The 24849-nt window shown below is 43.6% G+C and overlaps 1 protein-coding gene across 1 annotated transcript in view; it reads left to right on the forward strand.

Moving 5' to 3' along the window:
- Window positions 1-10895: 10895 nt before the first annotated feature.
- The window catches only part of SWAP70 (switching B cell complex subunit SWAP70), a 40431-nt gene continuing 26477 nt past the window's right edge, over window positions 10896-24849 (forward strand). Inside the window, exons 1-2 of the mRNA XM_071558952.1 lie at window positions 10896-11073; window positions 19469-19609. Coding sequence (XP_071415053.1) covers window positions 10975-11073; window positions 19469-19609 — 240 coding nt within the window. The 5' untranslated portion in view covers window positions 10896-10974. The remainder of the gene's footprint in view (window positions 11074-19468; window positions 19610-24849) is intronic.

Genomic DNA, 24849 nt, shown 5'->3' on the forward strand with positions numbered 1-24849 from the left:
ATATTTTCCAACATAAAGGATTTATGGGCCTATTCTACTGGTCCCAGGTTTTGTGTGCCATGGAAGGGAGGCCCAGCTTAAACCATGCAGCTGAAGTGACTTTAGATGGTGTAACTTTCTCCTTGTGCCAATGACAATGTTTTAAAAGAAGCTCTAGGAGGTTTATGTAGTTTATGGGGGCAGTGAGGATGACGAAATGTTATCTCAAATTTTCATGAACCTTCCTGATGCCAGTGGTGATGCTGCAACAGTGTCCAGTGGGAAGAGGCAGAAAACTAGGAAACTGTGTATTAATGCTTCCCGTGAATATTCCCAGCATCAGTGCTAATCATTCAGATGCTTGCTGAGTAAGAAGTGATATCTATTTTTACTCATGTTGATGGGGATTTGTTTTTCAATAGAAACAATCTTACAGTAATTTTAATAACTTACAAATTTACTGCACAAACAAGACTTGGGCAAAACCTTTTCAGGTGGACGAAACAGCTACTAACCTCTCAAAAATGTGGAAAGTCACATGTCAATTGAAGAAATTCCACCAAGCATAATGTAACAAGATGAGCTTCAGCACTTTAAGAAGAAAACTATATCTCAGTTTAAGAAGTGAGCATTAGAGTTGGGTGGCAAATGTGCTCTTCAGAAAGCTACATTTAATATTTGCCATTCTCATGAATTCATCTTGCTTAACTCTCCAATACAGAACTAGCGGAGTCGCTTAATTTTTTTTATCAGGCTATGTGACTTCTTGAAGAACTTGTAGAAAGAGAATGTAAAAGTACTTGAAAGCAGGTATTTCACATCCTCACCTCTAGACATTTGTATGCTCCTTTGTCTTTTCCATCTTCTAATGATACAATACCTGCCTAGTCTTGCTTAGTCTCGCTGCGTCTTGTGCCCAAAGAGTGGGTGGTGTGGTGGAATAAAGCTCTTGCAGAATTAGTTTCCTGTTAAGACAAGACACCATTCAACATTGGCAAATGCTGCCTTCCAAAAGAATATTCTGAAATTGATTCATCTAAATTATTTGTTTGTGGAGGAATTGTCTTCCATTTGACTGTACAAAACTAATTTTTGTTGGAAACAAAAATAGTACTAACACCCCCTAACTTCTTAATATGAATTTCAAGTATCAAGGATTGTTTCACTTTTTAGATAATTCATCTTGTAATCAAACCTTTCCATTGACTATAGAAACATTGATGGCTTTGCAGGCTAAACTTTTATCATTGAATCATAACTGCTATATTTAAAAACATACTGAGTTACATCTGGTGTTCAAATACAATATGAAATTCTATTTATGCCATTACTGTCAAAATACAACTGGATTTACTTGAAGAAAACTTTGTTTAGAAACTATACTCATAGTTGTGCAAAATCCTGGTGCATTGCAGCCATGAAGGCCAACAGTCAGATAAGGAGTGTCTGCAAAGAGAAGTTAGCACCTTCCAGGTGGAAACTGTAGCATAACTGAAGTTGGTTCTACTTTCATATATTGTATATCAAATTCCCATCAGTTTTTGCTGTGAATTCACATAGGATTAGCCAGCTACAATTATGATGGTCATCTTTGTCTCCTTTTTTGTTTTGTTTTTGTTATTGACACACAGCGGTTGTCTAGGGGTTTTTTGTGGGGTTTGGTTAATTTTTCAGTTTCTGAGTATCCTGTTGTCTTACTAGTTGTGTTGTATCTGAAGTAGTAAAATGTGGAGCCTGAACAGCTGTCAACTTGGTTTTTTTATCAAGTTATAGCAAATTTTACCTCCACTTAGAAATGGAGTTAGGCATTGCTCATATATTGAAAAGTAGGATTTCAATGTCATATCTTGCATTACTTTAGACTATAACATTGAAAAGTTTCATGAATAAAAGTATAATTAGTTGCACACTTCTTGCTGATCTGGGGCACCATCAGTGTTTGACACCCTCCCAAAGTCTGGCCAGCTGGACCTTGTCTGAATGTGTTTTCTTGTCTCCAGCAACACCTGCTGGACAAAGCTGTTAACTGTACATTAGGTTTTCGTCTTTAAGTGTTTGTGTGCTGGTATGACACTCGACCCTGACTGTGATCTTGTTCTGCAGTACTGACTGAGCATTCTGGCCAGCAGTAGCTCGGGGAAGTGTCATCCACGCTCACCCCTTTGGTTCCATAGACTTGGAAAATGCATCCTCATGAAGTCCCTGTTTGTGTGATTCGGTTTGTGACATGTATATATGTTTAATAAACCTCTGTGTGTGCACTACCTACAAATATCACTGGGCTTGAGGACTCAGGTCTAGAGCAAGAACCAAAAGCCCTGAACCCACCCTTCTTTCCATGAACTTGTGGGAATGCCCTGCAGTAGCACTGCCAGCTTTCCTGGCTATGGCAGCCAAGCTGATGGCAGAGGGTCTCGGCTCAAGAAGCACAGCACAGAGAGAGCAGGAAGATGTTTTGTGCACAGGAAATAGAGGTCCTGCTTCTGTCTACACAGTTGGAATTGGATGAAGATGCTGTCTTCCCAAAGTATAATGGGATTGGGCTAGAGGAAAGAGAGGTGCCCCAAGGAGAGAATATTGCTGTGCCTAATTAAACAGGAAGCAATTTATTACTGTTTAACATATTGCTCAGAGATCTGAGGTTGTACATGCTTAACAAGTCTATGGGACCAGATGGGATCCATCCCAGGGTGATGAGGGAGCTGGCAGAAGAGCTTGCCAAACTGCTCTCCATCATCTTCCAACAGTCCTGGCTCTCTGGGGAGGTCCCAGATGATTGGAGGTTGGCCAATGTCACCCCAATCCACAAAAAGGGCTGCAAGCAGGACCCTGGCAACTACAGGCCTGTCAGCCTGACCTCCGTGCCTGGCAGGGTTATGGAGCAGTTCATCCTGAGTGCTATCACACAGCACCTTCAGGGTGGACAAGGGATTAGATCCAGCCAACATGGTTTTAGGAGGGGCAGGTCCTGTCTGACCAACCTGATCTCTTTTTACGATCAGGTGACCCACCTGGTGGATGAGGGGAAGGCTGTGCATGTGGTCTATCTGGACTTCAGCAAGGCCTTTAACACTGTCTCCCATAATATACTCCTGGAAAAGCTGGTAGCCCATGGCCTGGACAAGTGTACCCTCTCCTGGATTAAGAGCTGGCTGGAGGGTCAGGCCCAGAGAGTGCTGGTGAATGGAGCTGCATCCAGCTGGCGGCCAGTCACCAGTGGTGTTCCCCAGGGGTCTGTATTGGGTCCTGTCCTGTTTAACATCTTTATTGATGATTTAGATGAGGGGATTGAGTCCATCATCAGCAAATTTGCTGATGACACCAAGCTGGGAGGGAGTGCTGACCTGCTGGAAGGCAGGAGGGCTCTGCAGAGGGATCTGGATAGACTTGAGAAATGGGCTGATTCCAATGGGATGAAGTTCAACAAGGCCAAGTGCCGGGTCCTGCACTTTGGCCACAACAACCCCCTGCAGCGCTACAGGCTGGGCACAGAGTGGCTGGAGAGCAGCCAGGCAGAAAGGGACCTTGGAGTACTAATTGACAGGAAGCTCAACATGAGCCAACAGTGTGCCCAGGTGGCCAAGAAGGCCAATGGGATCCTGTCCTGTATCAAAAATAGTGTGGCCAGCAGGACCAGGACAGTGATCCTTCCCCTGTACTCTGCGTTGGTGAGGCCACACCTTGAATGTTGTGTTCAGTTCTGGGCCCCTCAGTTCAGAAAGGATATTGAGGTGCTGGAGCGGGTCCAGAGAAGAGCAACAAGGCTGGTGAAGGGACTGGAGCACAAGTCCTATGGGGAGAGGCTGAGGGAGATGGGGTTGTTTAGCCTGGAGAAGAGGAGGCTCAGAGGTGACCTCGTCACTGTCTAGAACTACCTGAAGGGAAGTTATAGCCAGGTGGGGGCTGGTCTCTTCTCCCAGGCACTCAGCAATAGGACAAGGGGGCATGGGCTTAAGCTCTGCCAGGGGAAATTTAAGTTGGAGATCAGAAAAAAATTCTTTCCAGAGAGAATAATCAGGCATTGGAATGGGCTGCCCAGAGAGGTGGTGGATTCACCATCCCTAGAGATTTTTAAACGCAGATTGGACGTGGCACTGAGTGCCATGATCTAGTAAATGGGCTAGAGTTGGACCAAGGGTTGGACTCGATGATCTCGGAGGTCTTTTCCAACCCAATCGATTCTATGATTCTATCAAAATGAACTGAGACTCTGGATAGTCTTGAGAAATATGAATTGGTTTTAAAGATCTTCCTTCTGCCAGTCATTTGACTCCCTTATAATACTCACCATCAGTATTTAGCATGACATCTGAATAATCATGCTGGTCTAAACTGATTTCTGTTTGACTCCAGATGAAAGATGGCTTGATTCTGATTAATGATCTTCCATGTCTCCCTAGGGCTGCTGCCAGACAAGTGGGCTAGTGGACATAAAGCCTGCTGCTGTTACTGGATTATCACTGATGCACAGGCAAAGATTCCGTGTGTTCAGCCTGCATCCTGATGGAGATCTTGCTCATCTATTGAATTGCAGACAGCAGAAGGCACCACTAATTGAAGTCTTTTAGGCAAGGTGTTTTGCAAGATAGGGATGAAATGGGGGCAGGAGAAATATTTCCTATTTCAGATCTTTAGTATTCTCACCAACCTTATGTGATTTCCACTTTTCACTCTCATCTACTTAGGTGTTAGGATGTTTAGGGCAGAATCTCCCTATATATATTTGATCCATTCCATAGCAAGTGGGATTTTAAACTCTGTTTGGTCTTGTAGACATTGAGTCAAGGCTGGATCAATCCTCCAAGGCCAATTTAGATTCAATGAGGCCAAGTGCCAAGTCTTGCACTTGGGTCACAACAACCCCAGGCTTGGGGAAGAGTGGCTGGAAAGTTGCTTGGTGAAAAAGGACTTGGGGGTGCTGGTTCTCAGCAGCTGAGCATGAGCCAGTGTGTGCTCAGGTGGCCAAAAAGGCCAATGATATCCTGGCTTGGATCAGAAGTAGTGTTGCCAGCAGAACCAGGGCAGTGATTGTCCATCTGTATTCTGCTCTGGTGAGGCCACACCTCGAGTGCTGTGTTCAGCTTTAGCCTCTTGCTACAAGAGGGATGGACTTGATCTTAGAGGTTTTGTCCAACCTTAATGATTTTATTATTGTAAGAAATGATAGAATCTACACTGAGGCACTGCAGTGAGTCTGAAGAAGCACAGCAAAGCTGAGGAAGGGTCTGGAGCACAAGTCCTGTGAAGAGCAGCTGAGGGAGTTGGGGTTGTTCAGCCCGGAGAAAAAGAGGCTCAGGGGGACACCTTATTGCTCTTTACAACTACCTGGAAGGAGGTTGTAGCCAGGTGGGGGGGTGGCCTCTTTTCCCAGGTAACAGTGATAGGACAAGAGGAAATGGCCTTAAACTAAGCCGGGGGAGGTCTAGACTGGATTAGGAAAACTTCTCTGAAAGAGTTATTGGGCATCGGAACTGGCTGCCCAGGGAAGTGGTGGAATCACCATCCCCAGAAGTCAAAAAACATGTGGATGTGGCACTTAGGGAAATGGTTTAGATAGTTACAGAACTAAACCAATCCTCTGAAAGGGTTTAGTGAATGTGGGCAGTGCTGGGTTAACAGCTGGAGTCAGTGATAGTGGAGATCTTTTCCAACCTTAAAGATTCTATGATTCTGATTGACTGTCTTCTACATTAACCCCAGTTTAAATGGCCTTTTCTGTTTATTATTTCTGTTTCTAGGTTCCATCCCAAAACATAGTATCAGGTGGTTACTGCAGCACACATGGGATTTAATTTCCCCTTCTTTCTGCAAGTGAGGTATCTGTGGTATTCTGTTCTATGGTGAGTTCTGTGACTTGGTGAGAAATATCTTATCAACTATAAGTAGAGTAAGATGTGTGTTACCAGGGAGGAACTGAAAGGTGACCTAATACTTTACCTCTTCATTATGTTTCTTTTGTTAAGTTTAAATAAAAATACGTGTTTAGTGCAAATGTGTATAAATAATAGAAAACTATAGTGAAGCAGGTGTGCTTTGCTGGAATAATTTTAAAGATTGCTCTAGAAATCTCAGAAGTGAATGGAAAATTAACCTTTTTTTTTTTTGTAGGAGAGACTGAGCTGCCATTCTGATTCAGCATCTAATGCTGCTTCCTGTTTCATGTAAAACAATTTTCATGCTTAATTTCTACATAGTTTCAGTGACAATGTTTGAAGCACGTGTGTAGTGCCAGACATAAGAGCCTTTTTGAAGGATCTTAAAATAACAAAAAAACCAAATTCCTGAGATGACTTGAGGACTGGGTCATGGTATAGTATCAAACATACTTACTGGGTTTTGACAGTGACTTCCAACACTTCCTTGAGATATTTTATGGCAGGTCTAGTCTGTTCAGAAGTGAACACATTTATCACAAACACTAGCATTTGCTTCAGTTTTATTTTCTACTGAAACATGAATGTTGAATGGCAGATACTGGAAACACAGTTTGATGCAAAGTTGGCTTAATGGTCTTCAATTTCTGTTTGCTTCCATTTAGTTTTCCTGTGGAGAATGAAAAAGACTGGTCTAGGCACAGGTCGGGAAGATTTTCTCTGGGCTAACAATGAGCAGAAAGCTGAGTTACTGATGTGCCTGAATTGTTTCCTTGATGTCAGTTTAACTGACTCAATGGCATAAAACAAAATTAGTAACGGTTCAAGTGCATAATCTTTCCTCTGGTTAGAACCTCCTTTACAAATACTTATTATTTGGCTAACAAGGAGTAATTAAGCTTTTGCAAGGAGGACCAAGAGAAAAGTGATTGACCTCTTAAGGCTGAGCCTCAGCAGGGTCTAACTAAAGCTCCTTCCTGAAAGGGTGAGTCACTCTGTGAGACTGTGAGCCAGTTTTCCCTCCCTGGTCTCCTCACTACCCTTCAGACATGTTTTTAACTGTGGTGAGCAAACAAAATTAGAATAAGCACAGATTTAAAATAAAGTTGCTGAGATCTCAGACAACTTTCAAGAAAAGCAGAAGTATGTGAAGTTGCATCAGAACGTACTTTTTACTACTCGAGCAATTCAGAGTTTATGTGGTGCTATCAAGGGTTTCATGGTTAAGTGTGATCGCTGTTAATTAATGTTTAATGGATTACATGTCAATCTTATCTTCAAAGGTTTAGAAAGTAAGGCCTTTGATAAGGAAAGATCCAGACTGGCATATCAAAACAGAAGAGTTGCTTAAAATAACTCACGCTTTGGGTGTGGATGCAGTTAGTCCTGTAACTTTGTTAAAGCTATTTTGGGTAAGTATGAAAAACAAAGGTTTTGTTCCACAGCAAGTTTAAGTCTGCATAGGAACTTCAGTTTTACTGGTTTTGCTCAGTTAGTTCAATCCTATAAAAACAATTTTAAATAGGAGTATGACTATATAAAATCATGTACTGGTTTTATGCATAACTTGTAAAGATCCTTTTGATTAACTTACTGAAAGCTGGAGCAGCTGAAGCTTATATAAACCACTCATTTTAATGAAACATTTAAGTGTGGACTGCTAACCTAGTGCCCTGAATGGAACTATTTATATTCTGAGTGGAAAACAAATCCTGTTCTGGCAAAGGATTTTAGCATGTCATTTAAATCGGGAAAAACAGAAGCCAGCGAAAAGAATTAAAAGGAAAAGCTGTACACAAGTGTTGGGGTTTTTTGCTTGGTTGGGTTTTACTTGTGGGGGTGTAGTGGGATTTTTTGTTGTTTTGGGGTTTTTTTTACATTTTCTGGGCCATTTTGTTTTAATTCCATTTTTCTACTCTATTGTTTTTACAACAATGAGCTGCCAAATAACCACTGTAGTCTGTTCAAAACAGAAATTAAGTCCCTGCCATTAAGAGATTCATATGTGAACTACATTAATTGCTTTTCCTCAGTGCCATTCCACAGAATCTAACTATATTGTAATGCACTTCAGTATTTACTGGTGATCTTTTGGGTGCTCAGCTATCAATAGGATTGTTAGGTTATCTGTATATACAAAAGTTGTCTCTTTTTAAGTGGAAAGAAAACTGAAAAAATGCTAATGTATTTCAAGATGTACATGTTTGTGGTAATATTAACAGCTATAATGTTAGCAAATCAGGTTCATTAGAAAATTTAATTAAAATTTTTTTATGTTAATTGTGTAGTTCACACCATCCACGTTGAGGAAAGAGTATGGATTCCAAAGTCCTGAATAAATTATGGAGAAAAAAGTTAAGAAAAAATTGCTGGGGGAAAAGCTGCTTGGATGTCTTGTGAATAAGGCAGGTTTGACTATTGACTGTGCTACAGAGAGACTATGACATCTCTGCTAGAGAAGACACTAAAAAGAAAATTACTGGAAATCTGTGGATAATTCTAGTTTTCAATTCACCACATACAGAAAATTATTTTTATGAATTATCACCTGTGAGAATTAGAAGTACTTGCTCCAGTGACTGACTTTGTTATCTGCCAGTTACCACTGTACCAGCAGGATCAGTGGTCCATGTGCCAAGCCAGCTTGTGCTGAATGTGCTGTCTGTCCAGCCTGGCCCATGAGGTTGGTTGTCCCAGAGGAGCTGGAGAGCAGCTCCTACTTGGGGCATGTGATTATACCCTCTGTGTGTCCTGTCCTTTTTCAAAAAACGGCAGCAAGGGGTTCTGGTGTGAACATCCTTCTGCCTGGCAGTAGAAACAAGGTATAGAGTTGTTTTCTTGTAAGAAAATCCTGTAATTGCTTGAATGGCCAAATTATGGTGTAGCTTTTCCAGGGGCAGGATCTGTGCCATGCTGTTCCTTGCTCAGAGACCTGGTTGATGCTGCACGGCTCAGGGTTCACAGCACCCAGAGGAATGTAAGGTTATCTACACTGTTCTCTCCACTATAGCATTAGCCCAAATAAATGGTATTCCAAATTACACTTTAGAGTCTGAGTGCCTTTCTGACTGGGATCATAATGAACCAGCACCACCTGGTACAAAATAGCCATCAAACTGTACCTGCCAGAACTATTTCACTTGGAGTGCTGTTTTTGTTCTGATGATGCAGTTGATTGAAGACTAAAATTGGACAAAAGGTTTTTTTTTCTCCTCTTGTTTATTAATGTTTGGGATTTTACTGGTTGTGTTTAAAATTCATGAAAATGAAACATTAACATGATCATGGGCTGTGAACTGGGAATGACAGTCACATGCAGTATGCAAAGCAATAGACATGGCCTCAACTCCTGCAGGCAGAAAGATGAACAGAAAATGGTGAGCTTTGCCATCAGTTGCAAGAAATATTGCATGGAACACTCTTTATTTCTCAGTCTTTGCCAGTCAATAAGGATTAGTGTTTTGCACCTTTTGATGTTTAGGCCATGCCCACCATCCCTTTCTTCTCACCCGTTGTCCTTTGCAGCAAAATAAGCCCACAGAGGTCTCAGTGGAGGGCTAACATTTGGGTCTAGGGCTTCAGTGCATCTGGGGTTTGGATCCTGGCCGTGTTGCTGACATGAATTAAGGTATTTGCTGTTCAGATCAAAACGCCAAAGGCATCTGTCAAGTTGTAGAAAAGGGCCATTCCATCCTTTCTCTCTCCAAACCATGTCTGAAGAGGTATTTTTGGCTAAGTATGCCAACCAACACACCACTTAGCTGGAAAAATAGGGACCACATACACAGAAAAAAAGGACCATTGAAGTCACAGAACATACATAATAAAAAATAAGTTGCATTTTCTATAAAATGCATCAGAAATGCCACATAAGCTTTTTTTATTAATCACAGTTGAATTCTAGCACAGCAGCTGTGTTCATTCCCAACCCACAGCATTAAAGAGGACTTACCATAAAAAAACCCCAAACACTCTACTACCCTCAAAAAAACTCCCAACAATGAAACTCTTTCCTTGTGCTCATGTTTTGTTCCGTTTCTGCTCTGGAAGTAGTGGAGAAGGAGGTGTTTTTAGCTCTCCCCCTGCACTGTGATTACACCTCACCGTGTGCAGCCTTCCTTCCAAGCTGCTTTTTGCCAGCCTTAGGGCAGAAGATTTCCAAGAGGAAAGCTGCTCTCCTCAGTGTGTGTATCCTGCTGGGAATGCTGGACCTCAGACTTGTATAAATTCCATTCACAGGCTCAGTTGTGTTCCTATCCTTCCAAAAGTCACAATTTTCTAGAGGGGAATTATTTGGAAAGATAAAAGTGTAACAGGCTCATTGGTATTTGCAAAGCAGCTTTCAATACCATGTAGTACTTATCTATCTAGTGACACATTACAGTGACAAGTGTTTTATTTACTATGTCAACCGATGTGAAAACCCCAACCAGTATTTTAACAGTATTGGACAACACTAAAGTGACAAAGGTTAATTTATCCACTCATGTTACAGCACAACATCAGAAAAATCGAAAAGGAGAAAATTCAGCAAAGGACAAAATTCGGTAAGCACTTGTTCATTTAACCATGTGTATCTCCTGAGTCTCCTAATGCGAACACAAAGCAGGACTGCAATAGGAATGAAAGATTTGGAAAGCAGTAAGCCCGAGGAAAAGAAACTTAGAACGGTGTATGTACAGGTCACTTAAATGGCGATGCGGGGCCGGGACCGGCGGGGGGACACGGCCCGGCTCGACCCCGCTCGGCGAGCTCTGGCCCCGACCCCTCGGGGCTCCCTCAACCCCGACCCCCGGCCCCGACCCCTCGGGGCTCCCTCAACCCCGACCCCCGGCCCCGACCCCTCGGAGCTCCCCCGACCCCCGGCCCCGACCCCTCGGGGCTCCCTCAACCCCGACCCCCGGCCCCGACCCCTCGGGCCTCCCTCAACCCCGACCCCCGGCCCGACCCCTCGGGGCTCCCCGGCCCGAGCTCCGGCCGCCGGGGCGGGACGCGGCTCCCGGGGCGGTGCCAGCGGGGCCGGCCGGGCCGGGCAGGGCACCCGCCCCCGGGGCGGGCGCGGCGGGGCCGGAGGAGGCGAGAGCAGAGCGGCGGCGGGAGCGGCGCCGAGAGCGGGCAGGCCATGGTGGGGCTCAAGGAGGAGCTGCTCAAGTCCATCTGGCACGCCTTCACCGCCCTCGACCTCGACCGCAGCGGGAAGGTGTCCAAGTCCCAGCTCAAGGCAAGTGGGGGTGGCGGACCCGAGGCGCGGGGCCCGGTGGGGTGCGAGGGACGCGACACGGCCCGGGGTGTCCCCTCCGACCGCCCCCGTCGCCGGCCCGGGGTGCGGACCGGGGACCTGCCGGGGCGGCAGCGTCGGGACGGACACGGTTCCTCCCTCGGAGCTCTCCTGGGGCTGTGGATCGCGGTGTCCCCCCGGGGCGGTGCTCCCTCCATCCCGCGGCAGGCGGGCCCGGACCCGCCGCAGCCCGGTCGGCTGATTCGCATTCAGCCCAGGCGAGTGCTTCGTCTGCCCCGAGATGTCAGTGCACAAACCCTTGTTGTGCTTCTGGTGCGCTTTCAACCACATGTCCTCGGTACCCTTTCTGGCCAAAATCTTTTGTGGGGTAGCCACAAGGTCCTATCTATAGGGGTTGGCTGTGTCCAAGTGAAATTCACAGCTTGCCAAGGGGAGAGCGAGGTTCCACAGTGCTCTCTTATTTGGATATAAACAGGAGAATTAGTCAAGAGGCTCCAACTGTGCCATTCTTTCCTTAGCTTATACGCTGAAGTAGTGTTTGTGCTCTTAAAAGAGCTCTCAGGCAACTCACTGAATCCAGTCCCATCTTGGCCCTGCTTTATGGGACCGTCTTGGCCTGGGAATAATGGCAGGAATCTGGCTAAATAAATATTTTGCATAAGAACGCAACACCTGTTGACATTTGGGACTGTGGGTCCTTGTGCTGAGTGCTGGGGCTGTGTGGGATGCAGCAGATTGCTGAAGTTGGTGCCTTTTGTGGGATTAACTCCATGAGTGGCCGTGCTGTGGGTGGTATTCCCAAGTGTGGCTGGTAGCTAATGAACTTTGTTTTTAGAATTATGTAATGAGTGTCCAGAACAGGCAACATTCTGCAAGCAGTCTGTTCCTCTTCTCCTTTTCATCTTTCGGGGCGATGGGGCGTGAGATAGAGCTGAACTTGGCCAGAAGTGACTGCAGGGCAGGAGTCAGGCGAGAGGCCAGACCTGACTGAACTCCAGCTGAAAACGTGGGCAGGTGCCAGATCTTTCACAGGTGGTGTCACTAAAGGGAGTGTTTGTGTAGCAGTGTTGCCGGACTAACTGAAGTAGGTTGCAAGGAGGCTTTTTTTTTTTATTGTCCTGCTTTTTAAAGGAATCCTGTTTTCCTGTCACGCTACCTACCACACCTTGTGTGTGCTGCCACGATTTGTGTGCTCGGGGCACTCACCTGGGAGTGTGACTGCATGTGTTGTCGTGCCTGCTGGTGGAGATGCTGTCATGATCCAAAGGTGCTGGACTGAATTAAATGGCTAAGGAAGCAGCCAGGATGCTGGTGAGCTGGTTCTGCTGCTCTCTTGGTGTCCTTGCTTCTCCTATAAGTTCACTGACAGACCCAGGTGGATTAAAGCAGGAGTTGTATTTCCAAACTGAAGCACAGTTACCCCTTGTGTTGTGCTCTGCTGTCTTACCAGAGCCTTGTGTTTACAAATGCTTCTGTTTAAGAAAAGGTAAAAAATAAAAAGGAGAGAGAAATTAAATTTGTCCCCTTGTTATCTATCAAACATCTCCCTAGACCATTTTGGTATTTCCGTCTGCCTGTGAGAGAGAGGGGATGAAGAAAAGTGGGACTTTATGTGTCTGTGCAGTTCTGTCTGTGATACCAAGGCTCCTGAGGGAAGTGTCAAGTGGAGGATCTGGCAGGGCAGACACAAGTCTGAAGTGAGGCCACTGCCTTCTCCTGTGGCCACCAAGAATTAGTTTTCAGGAAACACAGGAAAGGGTGGAGATTGTTCTTCCATAGACTTTTTGTGGCAAATGATGAATGTGGTGTCAAACTGATAGGTCTGCTGGGGAGAAAAGTTGTGCGTGATGGCAGCAGCCCCACATGGATGTGTTGGAAAGGGCAGGCAGGACAGCAAAAAGAACTTTCTATCTGATTGAGGTAGGGCTATGTTGTACTAAGGAGGTGTTTCACAATGAAGTATTTCTCATCCACATTACCACAAGGAAGATACAGCACTCTTGTAAAATGGAGAGATGATGCTGGGAGATAAAGAGGTTAGTAGAGATCTGTGATGTTAGAAAAATATGTTTAATAATTTGGTGGAAGTCATGTTTTTAATAAAAATTTATAAAAGCATATTTGCTTTCTGAGAATGGCAGTGTTGTAACTTTCTGAACTCTTCTCTCAGTAAGAAAACTTACTGGCAATGGATCTTTGGTCTGTGTGATCCAGTATAAGGTGTTGCCATCATGTTGCGCAGAAGTTCCTGAGTATAACGTGTTTGGTTGTTAAAAACAGTGATTTCTAATTACTTTACCTAGAAGTGATCTTTGAGTTTTCCATAAAAATAAATAATTTTCTTTAAATACAATGAGAAGAATAGATGTGTGTGTGCATGTGTGTGTGTGTGTGTGTGTTATGTTGCTGAGGCCCTACTGTGAAGGGCTTGCATCACATGTTTGTTTTTAATACATCTAGAGCAAAGGGATGGAGGAGAGGTTCATTTCATAGCCTGGAGAAACAGCAAATGCTTGGAGGAAAAACTTGGACTTGCTTGGAATAGTAAGGATTTAATGAGATGTTTTTTATCCGTGTTCTGAGCTGCTGATAGAAGAGACACTCAAATCAGTCCTCTGTGTAATTTGATTATTGTCTTATTCCAGTATGCACTTTTTAAAAAACTTTTTTAAAATCTGTAATCTTCAGAAATTCTGCTGTTATGCTGGCTACAGATCTTAGTCGTGTTTCTACACCAACGGAAACACTTGTGTACTCTGTTCTTAAATTACAGCTTTAAAGCTGGACACAGTCATTATTTTGTCACATTGTTTGACAATGTGTGTTTTGGCACATTCAAACACTGAGACAGCAAGGCTCAAGTGTAAGTTCTGTGTATGCAGTTACAGCTGTTGCTGTGGTTTGAGCACGAGCCGTATGCAAATACTTCCTTTCCAATATTTAAATCCAATTTCATTGGTCTTACAATCTGCAGTTTTAAAATTAACTTATTTTAAAAGTTTCTGTAACGTGCCAGCATTAAATCCACTTTTCATCTGGTTCTTGAAACACTGTGGTTTTAGATATAGTTGCGCTTGACAGCCAGCAAAACTGCTTGTGTGTGTGATTGGATCTTGGAAACAATACACACAAATTAGTTTTTACACTCTCTCTGGAAGCTTTTTGTGTGTTGCTTTATGGCTTGTGTCTGCTTACTGGGTCTGTTTGGGGCTCTGCAGTGGGTTTATTGGGCTGGCTGTTCTTGTTTTATGTGCTGCATTGGGGTGGATTTTCTAAGTCTTGGGGTCTTGGATTCCTGGTGTGATACCTGCAGAACGTGGATGGTGAGCCACTTGTGAAAATACTGCCTCATTTGGGCCCATAATATGTAAGTGACCAAAGTTGCTCATCAGGCTTAGAAAATTAAAACCAGTCTTATATCTGGGATGTTTACAGGATTATTATACTTCTTACCTTTGTTTTGCCTTTCTACTAAATGTGAAGTCAGTGGCTGATGGGAAGAGGAAGAGTGGTGTCATCAGGGGCAAGAGGGATGGTCCAAGTGAAGAGGAAGACCTTGAACAATGTAGCAAGGCAGTGGCAGGGGTGAGAGCCTGTGGTGAGGGGGCAGGACCCAGGCTGGACAATTGGCTTTGTATAGCAGTGAAGGGTGGTAGGAAATTAGTCACTGTGACTCACTATGAGAGAGTCCTACTCTCGTGCTATTAACGGGGCTCAGATGTATTTGTGTCGGGGTGGCCATGAGGAATCATGTCAGTGAGGGGTCAGGGCAGGGATGCTCCTCCTCCACAAGAGCTGGCAAACCCAGGCAGCTGGTAGACCAAAACAGGGGGCATTAGGAAATGATGGGGCCATGACACTGTGCTGAAGAGGAGCAGCTCCCAGTCGATCAGCAGCCTGTTTAGCCTTTGTCCTTGTGCCAGGAGTGAAACCAGGTGCCCAAGAAGGCCAGTGGCATCCTGGCCTGTATCAGAAATAGTGTGGCCAGCAGGACCAGGGAAGTGATTCTTCCTCTGTACTTGGCACTGGTTAGGCCTCAGGTCCTGTGTCCAGTTCTGGGCCCCTCAGTTCAGGAAGAACATTGAGGTGCTGGAGTGGGTCCAGAGAAGGGCCACAAAGCTGGTGCAGGGTCTGGAGTGCATGTCTAGTGAGGTGCAGCTGAGGGAGGTGGGAGTGCCCAGCCTGGAGAAAAGGAGGCTGAGGGGAGACCTCATCACTCTGTACAACTACCTGAAAAAAGGCTGTAGCCAGATGGGGATCGGTCTCTTCTCCCAGGGAACCAGTGACAGGATGACAGCTTAAGCTGTGCCAGGGGAGGTTTAGGTTGGACAATAAGAGGAATTTCTTCACAGAAAGGGTGATTAGACCTTGGAACAGGATGCCCAGGGAGGTGGTGGAGTCACTGTCCCTGGAGGCATTTAAGGAAAGACTGAACATGGCACTTGGTGCCGTGGTCTCACTGACATGGTGGTGTTTGGTCAAAGGGTGGACTTGATGATCTCGGAGGTCTTTTCCAGCCTAATTGATTCTGTGATTCTGTTTGGTCAACTGGTTTCAGGGAAGATACAGAAGAAAGGTACAGTCCATGGAGTATGTTTACAAGGAGCTCTTCTTAAGGGCTGGGAACCACAGGACGGAAAGGCAATTCTGGCAACTGGACAGATGGAGGCTGACACCAGTATGTAACTGGGGAGCAAAGGAGGTGTGCTGATAATGAAGGCAAGAAGAAGAAGAAGGGTGAGCCTGTTGGAAACTGTGACAAGGGGTCTGTGAGTGCCCAAGGGTGAAGGGAGCAAATGAAGGAATGGAAAGGTGATGTGGGCCAAGGGCACTGGTATCATGAATCTGAGCTGGTGAAGGGTGGGCTGGAATACAGTCATCCAACTGGGAAGGAGGTTGCTGCACTAACCCCAGTGCTAAATAACAAGCCTCCAACAAGGGGCATATACGATGCTACTTTCACACTGGTAATAGAAGGAAAAGGGAAAGTACTTGTGAGTAGCCTTATTTTGGCTGTCTGGCTGCTGACATGGGTGTCAGGGAGAGATGAGCCAAGAATGTCTTGGAATGAATTCACACAAAGCCTCTGAATGGAGCTGTCTGTGATGCCAACATTTTAAAAACTGAAAAAGAGATGGGGGAGGAAGAAGACTCCCCTGAAAGATGGAAAAGAAACAGAAAAAAGTACCAAAGTAGCCAACAATTGGTGCTGCAGGATTAGTCTGCCCTGGTTATGCTCCTACTGTCATCTGGGCCAAATTTTTGTTGCTGAGCAGTAAGTAGTCCAGTAGTCCCTTTCCCTGTAGAAACACAGATCAGTTTTATGGACATGGTTAAATGGAACTACTCAGATGGTAACAATTCAACATGTGCTAAAGTTTTGGAAAATAGAAGGTCAGAGGGAAGCAGCCATGGCAGAATGGAGCTGAAGGTAAGGCAACATGAAATGGGCCATAAATAAAGTACATCCAAAGTCTGTGACAACCTTTGATGTTCAGCTTGTGTGTTTGTCTGGATATTTATATTTAGAGCAGACCACCTTCAGTGTTCCCAGGGAAAGATGGGATGCCACTAGGCATCTTTGTTACAAAACTTCTCATTGAAATGGAGGAATTGAACTTGGAGTGCACTGGTGTCATGAACCCTGTGCTTGTGCTGTCTCAGGGACTCCAGTCTGGGGCCCCCCGCTGCCCCCATGTGCTGCAGCACAGAGACAGGAGTCTCTGGGCTGGGGTAGGAGTTGGCTCTGGCGTGAAGGTAGATGGTTAAACGTGGCATCCAGAGCATAATAAGTGCAGAAAGAAACAGCTGCCTAGCAACCCTGTGGGCACGGGGGGAGAATAATCCTCACTGGTGCAAAACTTCCTCATGGTTGATGGAGTTTCTGCAAGGCAGGGTGGTTTTCTTGTACCCCAATTAACCTAGTGCTCATTTGGTTTGTTTTCTTCTTTTTAATTGTTCGTTAAAATAGAGTATCTTATGGTCCAGATAATGTGTTTTGAGAGAACAAAAGAAAACAAAACAAAACAAGACCTCAGTGCAGAATTTTTCAGGCTTACCCTGCAACTGAAGAATTCAGCTGGCACTTGGCCGCGTTGGAGAATGGCAAGCTCTGCCAGGCACCAAGGAATTTCCTGAGTTATGAAAAGAGAGCACTGGCCACAGGAGAGATTGCAGATAAGGCCAATCTTAGAAAATGATTGAAAGTGGAATTCTTTCCTGGTAAATTCCTTGCTTGATGTGGAAACCACCTTGGTTTCCGACAGCTTAAGCACAGCAAGAAGGCCAAAAATGGAGACCAGAAATACATGGAAAGGATGTGATAAGAAAGTATTTTATTGAGACTTTCATTTACTTTGGTGGTAAGCTTAAATGAGTTATGCTTTTAGAATATTTTTATTAGCTGAGTATTATTTTAGTTATGGTACTAGCAGCTACAGTGTGGCTGGAAAATGGTGATCATCTCTATCTCTCAGAAATTCAAGAATCCTTCAGGCTTCTATAAATAACAACAGAAGCCTTAAATAGAAGGGGAAACACACATGATAGTATGTTCCCCCAAGCCATATGTAAATCACATGGACTCAAATACTTGATTTTTGGTGTGGTGGTTCGAGACAAGGATAGATTGAAGGGAAATGTATTGTTGATGGAGGGTAGTGTGAATGTGATAACTTCTAATGCTATTTTGCTGCTTTCTGAAATACAGCTTTTGTTGTATTATGGCTGATGCTGTCGTTTTGAGTATTTTTAAACCTTTACACCTCATTAGCTCCAGTGCCTTAGTGCTGGCATTCATCAGTGAAAAAATGTGTTTCTCATGGAAATGTCTGCTTTTCTAACAGAAAGTTTAACTTTGGAGGTGTGGAGATAAGAATTCTCCTCTGAACTGAACATGCATCTTGGGCTACCCTTGTAGAATTTTTTACTAAGTTAGATTCTTCATGTCTCCTTATCATACATAAGAAAAGTAAATGTATGGTTTTTTTCTTTTGGGGTGTGGGTGGGGGAAAGGCCAGACATTTTAAGTGTGTAGCATTGGTTTGATTTCCTAGGCTTTGACAACTTCAGACTTTCACTTCTTGTTTTGCAGCTAACTTCGTCTTGGCCACTTTGTGTTTGCTCACCTAAACAGTGATGCTTATAAATTTTCTGCACATTTTTCTACTGCTTTGTTTGCATCTTTTGAGTGTGGGTTTAGGTTGGGGTTTTTTTAGTTTTATGAAAAATAAAACATTTCCCAAAATTCTGTTCCATGTAGTTGTTGATTCTAAAACACCACCACCAGCAGCATACCTTTTCAAAAGATGAGATCTGTTTGACTTCTGCTGAATTTTGTTTTGCCTGTATTTTTTGCCTCTGGTACATTTTTTTCCATGCAGACCATTCCAGGGCCTGTGATGTTCAATCCTTAACCCAGTTCATGTAGGTGGTACGTGGTTTTCAGAGGCTCAACCCTGCCTCATGCCGAGGGCTTCCCAGGGACAATGTGCTTAAGGTGTGCTGGGCAGGGCTGACCTGCCTCTGGACAGCGTGAGCAACAAAAGGGACGGTGCTTTGCCTTGGCTGGGGACAGCGGCACAGGAGTCGCTGCTGCCCAAGCTCTGCCTTCCTGCGATACTGAGGGGTTGGTCTGTGCATGCAAAGCTCAGCTCAGGTTGAAGAAGTTGAGATGTGTTGGCTACCAGTTAGTTTTCAGTAATTTGGTACTTCCTTAAAATTAGTCAACTGTGCAGTCTCTTCTTGAAGGTCATTTCTCAAAAACAGACATGAGTACTGGTGGCTGTTAGGCTCTTGACATAATTCATGCAAATACCTTTTTAAAATAAACATTTGAGAAGCACACCTAAACTCTTCCCCTTTCTATAACATTAGTTTTCCTTTGCCAGCTGAATGGGATGAATGTTGAGAAGCAGCCCAAAAGCAGATGAGAGAAATCCATCGTTAATACTTTAATCTGAGTGGTGATTTCTTTGTAAGCTAAAGGTACATGTCGAGTTGTTTTCTCTGTTACTCATTTTCAGTAGATATAAATATTTATAATTTCAAAGGCCAGGTGTTTGTGGTAGTTTTCCATAGCTATCTGATTTCACTCTGTAAATATTACGCTGGTGTTTCTGCGTGCCCCTGGCTTTCAGCTGCATGGGTATATGTGTACAAAGGGAAGCTTCTGTGGCTGCCTTTGCAGAGCTGTAGGACTGGACCTCTCATTGCTTCTGGGAACGTGGAGCTGTCTGAAGCCACTGAAATTATTTCTTCAGTTACGTTTGGGTTTTTGACAAAAATTCATGGGGCAGCACTTGTGGTGACATCAAAGTGTCACTTTGCACGTGGTTAAGGCTGACAGCAGTGTCACTGGTTTCTCTTCTGTCCTTAGGTCCTTTCTCACAACTTGTGTACAGTGTTAAATGTTCCCCACGACCCAGTGGCCCTGGAAGAGCACTTTAGGGATGATGATGAAGGGCCAGTTTCCAATCAGGGTTACATGCCTTACCTAAACAAATTCATCTTGGAAAAGGTAAGTTTTGAATTCCTGTTGTTTTTTTCTTTTATCAGTTTTTGTTATTAGAGTGTCTTTGCAGTAAACTGGTGTGTGCAGGAAATGTGCTGGTGAGAAGACATGGGTGGTGAGTGTGTCTGTGTGGGGTCTTGATTGGGCGGGTACTCTGGAGAGCCTGTGCCTAAAAATGGAAGGGTGCACCGTTCTCTACTTCTTTCTTCTCTCCTTGGTTTCTGTTTCCTGTTATATCTGGCCATTGTCTAAGCTGTGTTCATGCAGAACCATGTTTATATTAATAAAGTACCTCAGCTTGAATTTATCTGAAAGTGTCTTGGAGCTGTCTCTTGTCCTGCTTTATACCACAGCTGTAACAGAATGTTGTCATAGACTCCTTTGCAACAGAAAGGGCAAAAATATCCTCAATGTTCTTCACAAGGTATTTTAATAACTACATCTCTTCAGAAAGTTAAACCACCCACTTACAGTGGGTGACAATAGGCAATGTTGTTTTGTCCTCGAGTTCTTTCCTTTTGTATCTGAACACTCTTCATTCTTGTTTTGAGGGAAATTCTGCTGGAAAGGCAGCAGGATTTCCCTTACTCTCCTCTCCATCATGTTCTGAGATAAGTAGTCACTGGGTTTGAAAGCTAGAAAGACTCAAACAACTCTTCCTGCTTTTTTCTGAGAGCTGACTTTTTAAGATGCTGCTCTGGACTGTAAAAGGCAGCCCATGTGATAGTGCAAACATCAGCCCAAGTCTGTATTTCTCTTGTATCCAGAGAGTATGAGAGACACCCCAAGAATGTTCTGTCTGATGTGTGGGAGTTGTTGGCCATTAATGCACATAAAAGTACTCAATTAATGTCTTGGTTGTTTGATGCTGAACAATTCTGCTGTGTCCTTAAGAAGTTGTGATCTCATTTCTGCCTCATGTTCCTAGTCTGAGCTCCTGTGAGGTTCAACAGAGCAAGCAATTTCTATACAAATTTTGTGAAAAAAGAAAAAAACCTTAGTTTATTTTGACCAAAGGATTACAGTGGGAGAGGCTGAACCACAGTAAGTTAATACTATTTGTAGGCAGTAACAAGTCATTAAGTTAAAAAAAAGGAGATATAGAAGGCTTTTTCAGATATAAAAGTGCTTTATTCTTAAAGGGTGTTTAGAGGAAAAATAGTTATGGAAGTAAGGAGCGATTGCATCTAAATAACACTTCCATTTGAGAATGACAGACCTAACTATATGAGCAAGTAGGTGAGAATTTGCAGTGTTTAGCTACTCCGGGACAATTTCTTACTCCATGGTAAAACAAAGTAAAGGAAAGAGCATGACTACACATAGTTTCTTGTGTTTTATTCTTACACTGATCTGGCCCCCCAAGGATTGCCTGATATAGCCATGCCATTAGTTAAAAGATGAAAATGTTAAGGAACAGGATTAAATTACCTGTAACATTATGCTATTTAGTCATGACTAAATGCTTGTAAAGTTTAGGTATATACTGTTAAAAATTAGTGAAGTGGTTTTGACAGAAGGCTGTCTTTTTGGACAGGAGAAATCTTGACTGAGACATCTCTTCTTTTAGAGATGACTTTACATCAGTGCCAGAAGACAGCACGCAGTGGGATGAAGTCACTGGTTCAGAGCATGTCTCCTTTGTTTAAAACAAACAAGCCAAAAAGCACACAAGAAACTCCTTTCTTCATTATTCCAAGGCGTAATCTGTTCTTTTAGATGGAGTGATTGTAGAAGAAATGCTCTTAGACTGTGCTAGTAAGAAGAGCTACTAAAGGAGTCATGCTTTATACCCCCAAATATGGAGGAAGTTCTCTCAATTTCCAGTCATACATCTTGTGGTGAATTAATTGATTTGAGTAAGAGCCACCTGCTCAAGAGAGGTTTTTTTGATCTCAAGATATTTGGCTTTAAGATATTCATCAAGTATTTAAAGAATGAATTCTTGGAAGTCTTTTAAAACTATGTAACTGTGGCTTACAATTTTATTGAGAGAACTTTGTAACCTTTGGAAGTAACTTCTGTTGTACGCCTAAATGCAGTTGTAGCTTTTTATGTGTTTTGCTGCTGGTTTACCCTGTGTTACCCTGCAATAAAACCTCCTTATACAGAACCAAGAAGTCGTCAAGAAAGACAATTGTCAAGAAAGAATAGGCAGTTAAATGAGGTAAATTGGTTGCAACTAATTACCCTTACCCATATAGCGAATTTCAATAAATAGTTTGAATAATTAGTATTGCCTAATTGATGATTTCCAGTATCATGCAGCTTGGTACTTAGATAAATGTATCTAGAATTTTCTTTCATCTGAAACAAAATCTGTCATGGTCTGTCTTGTCCCTTTCAGGAGGAAGCTGTCATTTGCCAGTATAATCTTTTCATAATTTCTTTCACTTTGTTTCATGACCATATTTTAGCATGTTCCATTATTTTGAATGTATATCTTTAAATACCAGTTGAAAATGTTTCCTTTTCAACGATTGCAATGATGGTATTTTACAGCGGGCCTTATTTTTAGCAAGGAAGAGTCATAGTGGGGGGAGACAAAGAAGGACATTGTTCTAAACCTCAGGTTATCTTCCAGGCAACTTTCTGAGTGCTAGATACATTGCCAGTGCTTGTTATGTTTTTAGAAAGCTGGGACTTGTGTGCTGATGTAATTATTGTTCCTGAATAATTCGTAAACAGTGGCTCTGCTCTGAATGACGTGGGCTCCACGGAGTCCGTTTCAGAATCAAGTCTGTATTCTGAAAAAAGGACTTACATGCCTCAAGTGTGACTGGTGTCACAGTAGGACCTATTCCCCTGTGGCAAAATGGTTCTGAAACCTCCTGCTTGCCTGCTGAATAATCCTGGTGGCAGCAACAGGTGACCTGGGCTCTGACACAAATTCTTAGGCATGTGCAGTCTGACTTTGCTGTGCCACCAGAAACTGTGCACTTGCCTTTATTCCAGCCAGGGCCTGTGCCTTTCCCCACCTGTCTCCCTGTGGTCACTGTTTACTGTGATGCCGAAAGGGTTTTTTTAATTTTTCAATTTTCATATTTTGTAGATTTTAGGAACACAGTAGATGTAATGCTGTAGATTTTAGTGAATTAATATTTAGCAGCTTGTAGCATAAAGTCCTTCTATCTCTACCCCTGCTCCAGAACAGGCAGCTAAGATCTGCCAGCTATTTAGTCTCTTCCTCAAGGTACCTGATTAAAGCATATCAGAAGAGAACATAAACATGGAGCAGTGTGACCCGAAGCCCTGGAGAGCATCCAAGAGACCTTTGTGTGCTGAAGAAGAGGAGGTGGATGAAGACAGAGGGTCCCAACGACCCCAGCCCCAATTCAACAGGGGTGGGAACTGGGAGGGGACAGAGGTGGAACTGGACATGTGGACAGTAGTGATTGGATAGGTTATATTATAAAAGCTATAGAACTTAGAGCTTGCTTGGGCGTGCATCGATGTATTCCTGGATGAGCGGGGTTGCTCATTAAAGTGCCTGCCCATTATCTTATCTCCTACAAAACTTGGCTTGGAGTCTTTTTTACAGACTTTTACGGCAACAACTGCCATGCCTTAAAATACGAGCTGCTCAGAGGGCATCCCATCCTATTTACAGTGCTTGGAGCACTTGCCAGGTGGTGGCTGTAGGAAAGAGGGTTTCCCACCCTGTTGGCATCTTCCTGGGAGTAGCATAACCACTAGGGCATTACCAAAGTGGAACTCATCATCTGGGTGGGAGAAGCTTTTAGAAAAGCAGTCAAACTTCATTGGGCAGGGTGAGGAGGGCAGACGGAAAAAGCACTTCCAAGAGTAGCCAAGGGATGAAGCGCTGGCAAATAGAAGGAATGAGAAAGAAAACACGGCTTCTAGCCCTTCTTCCTGAGGGTGTTTGTTTGCTTAGTTGGTGTTTCATTTAACACCTGTGTTTCTTGCACCTTTCCTGGGAGGAAAGGCTGAGAGAGCTGGGATTGTTCAGCCTGGAAAAGAGAAGGATGACCTAACTGTGGCCTTCCAGTTCCTGAAGGGAACTTACAGGAAGCCAAGACTATTTTCAAGAGCATGGAGTGACAGGACAAGGGGAATGGTTCAAACTGAAAGACAGTAGGGTTAGTTTAGATATTAGGAAAAAATTCTTTATTGTGAGGGTGGTGAGGCACTGGAACAGGTTGCCCAGCAAAGCTGTGGATGCTCCATCCCTGGAGGTGTTCAAGGCCACGCTGGATGGGGCTCTGAGCAACCTGGTCTAGTGGAAGGTGTCCCTGCCCATTTCAGGGGAGTTGGAATGAGATGATCTTCAAGGTCCTCTTCCAAGCCAAACCATTCTGTGATTCTGCTATTCTATGATTCCTGTGCAAACAAGACAGATGCTGAACTTGTGGCTGTAGCAGCTCTGGCTACTACAGCTTCCACCTTATTTAAAGGACAGCTCTAGCCTGTAGCTGACCTTTTGTATTGACATCAACGTTGGTGGCCTGCTCTGCAAGCATGCAAAGTCTATGGTTTTCTTTCATAGTCCCATTTTTATGCCTGGAAACTGTACTGTAAAGTGCTTCTTGGCATAGGGTTGGTTTCTAGTTTACTTCTGCCTTTTTTATCTTTTTCTCTTCACCTACATCAGTTCATTGAGTTCCTTAGTCTGTCTTTGACTTGGCCACTGTGGCTCACCCTCCACTATATTGAGCACTTACCAGAGTAGATAGGAAATAACACAGTTTACATTGGTGTTCTTGAAGCATCTGAGGTGCTTGGCTTGGCCTATGATAAGAAAATATCACTGACCACTACTGGTGTCATTACCACTTGAGGTACAAGAACCTGTTTCTCAGACATGTTTTCCAAAGTTTTCAAAGAGCTTGCATTACAAATGCAAAACATGCCTTTAACAGTTACATGTTGGCAAAGAGGTATCATTGCTGAGCTGTAGGGAGATGATAAATAGGTTAATCTATAACATAAATGAGGGTTTAAAAAGAAAACAGAGGACATTAAAGCTCCTGCATATGCAAATAATTCACAGATCAGTGTGTGCAGTTGCCAGGTATGATAAAGGATAACAAAAACATGAGGAATATTTTATCAGTGCGGTGAAGATTTTCAAGTCTGAGAAAAAGGGAAGGTTTTATGTGGATTAGCATTCGAGAAAGAATGATTCTATGTTTATGCATATCCTGCAAGAGTTATGTCTGAGTAACGTGAAATGGAAAAACATATTGAAGGTCTTTCCTTTTGTTGTTACAATATTGCATTTAGCA

Source organism: Pithys albifrons, chromosome 6 (assembly GCF_047495875.1).
Source record: "Pithys albifrons albifrons isolate INPA30051 chromosome 6, PitAlb_v1, whole genome shotgun sequence".
Taxonomy (NCBI): Eukaryota; Metazoa; Chordata; class Aves; order Passeriformes; family Thamnophilidae; genus Pithys; species Pithys albifrons.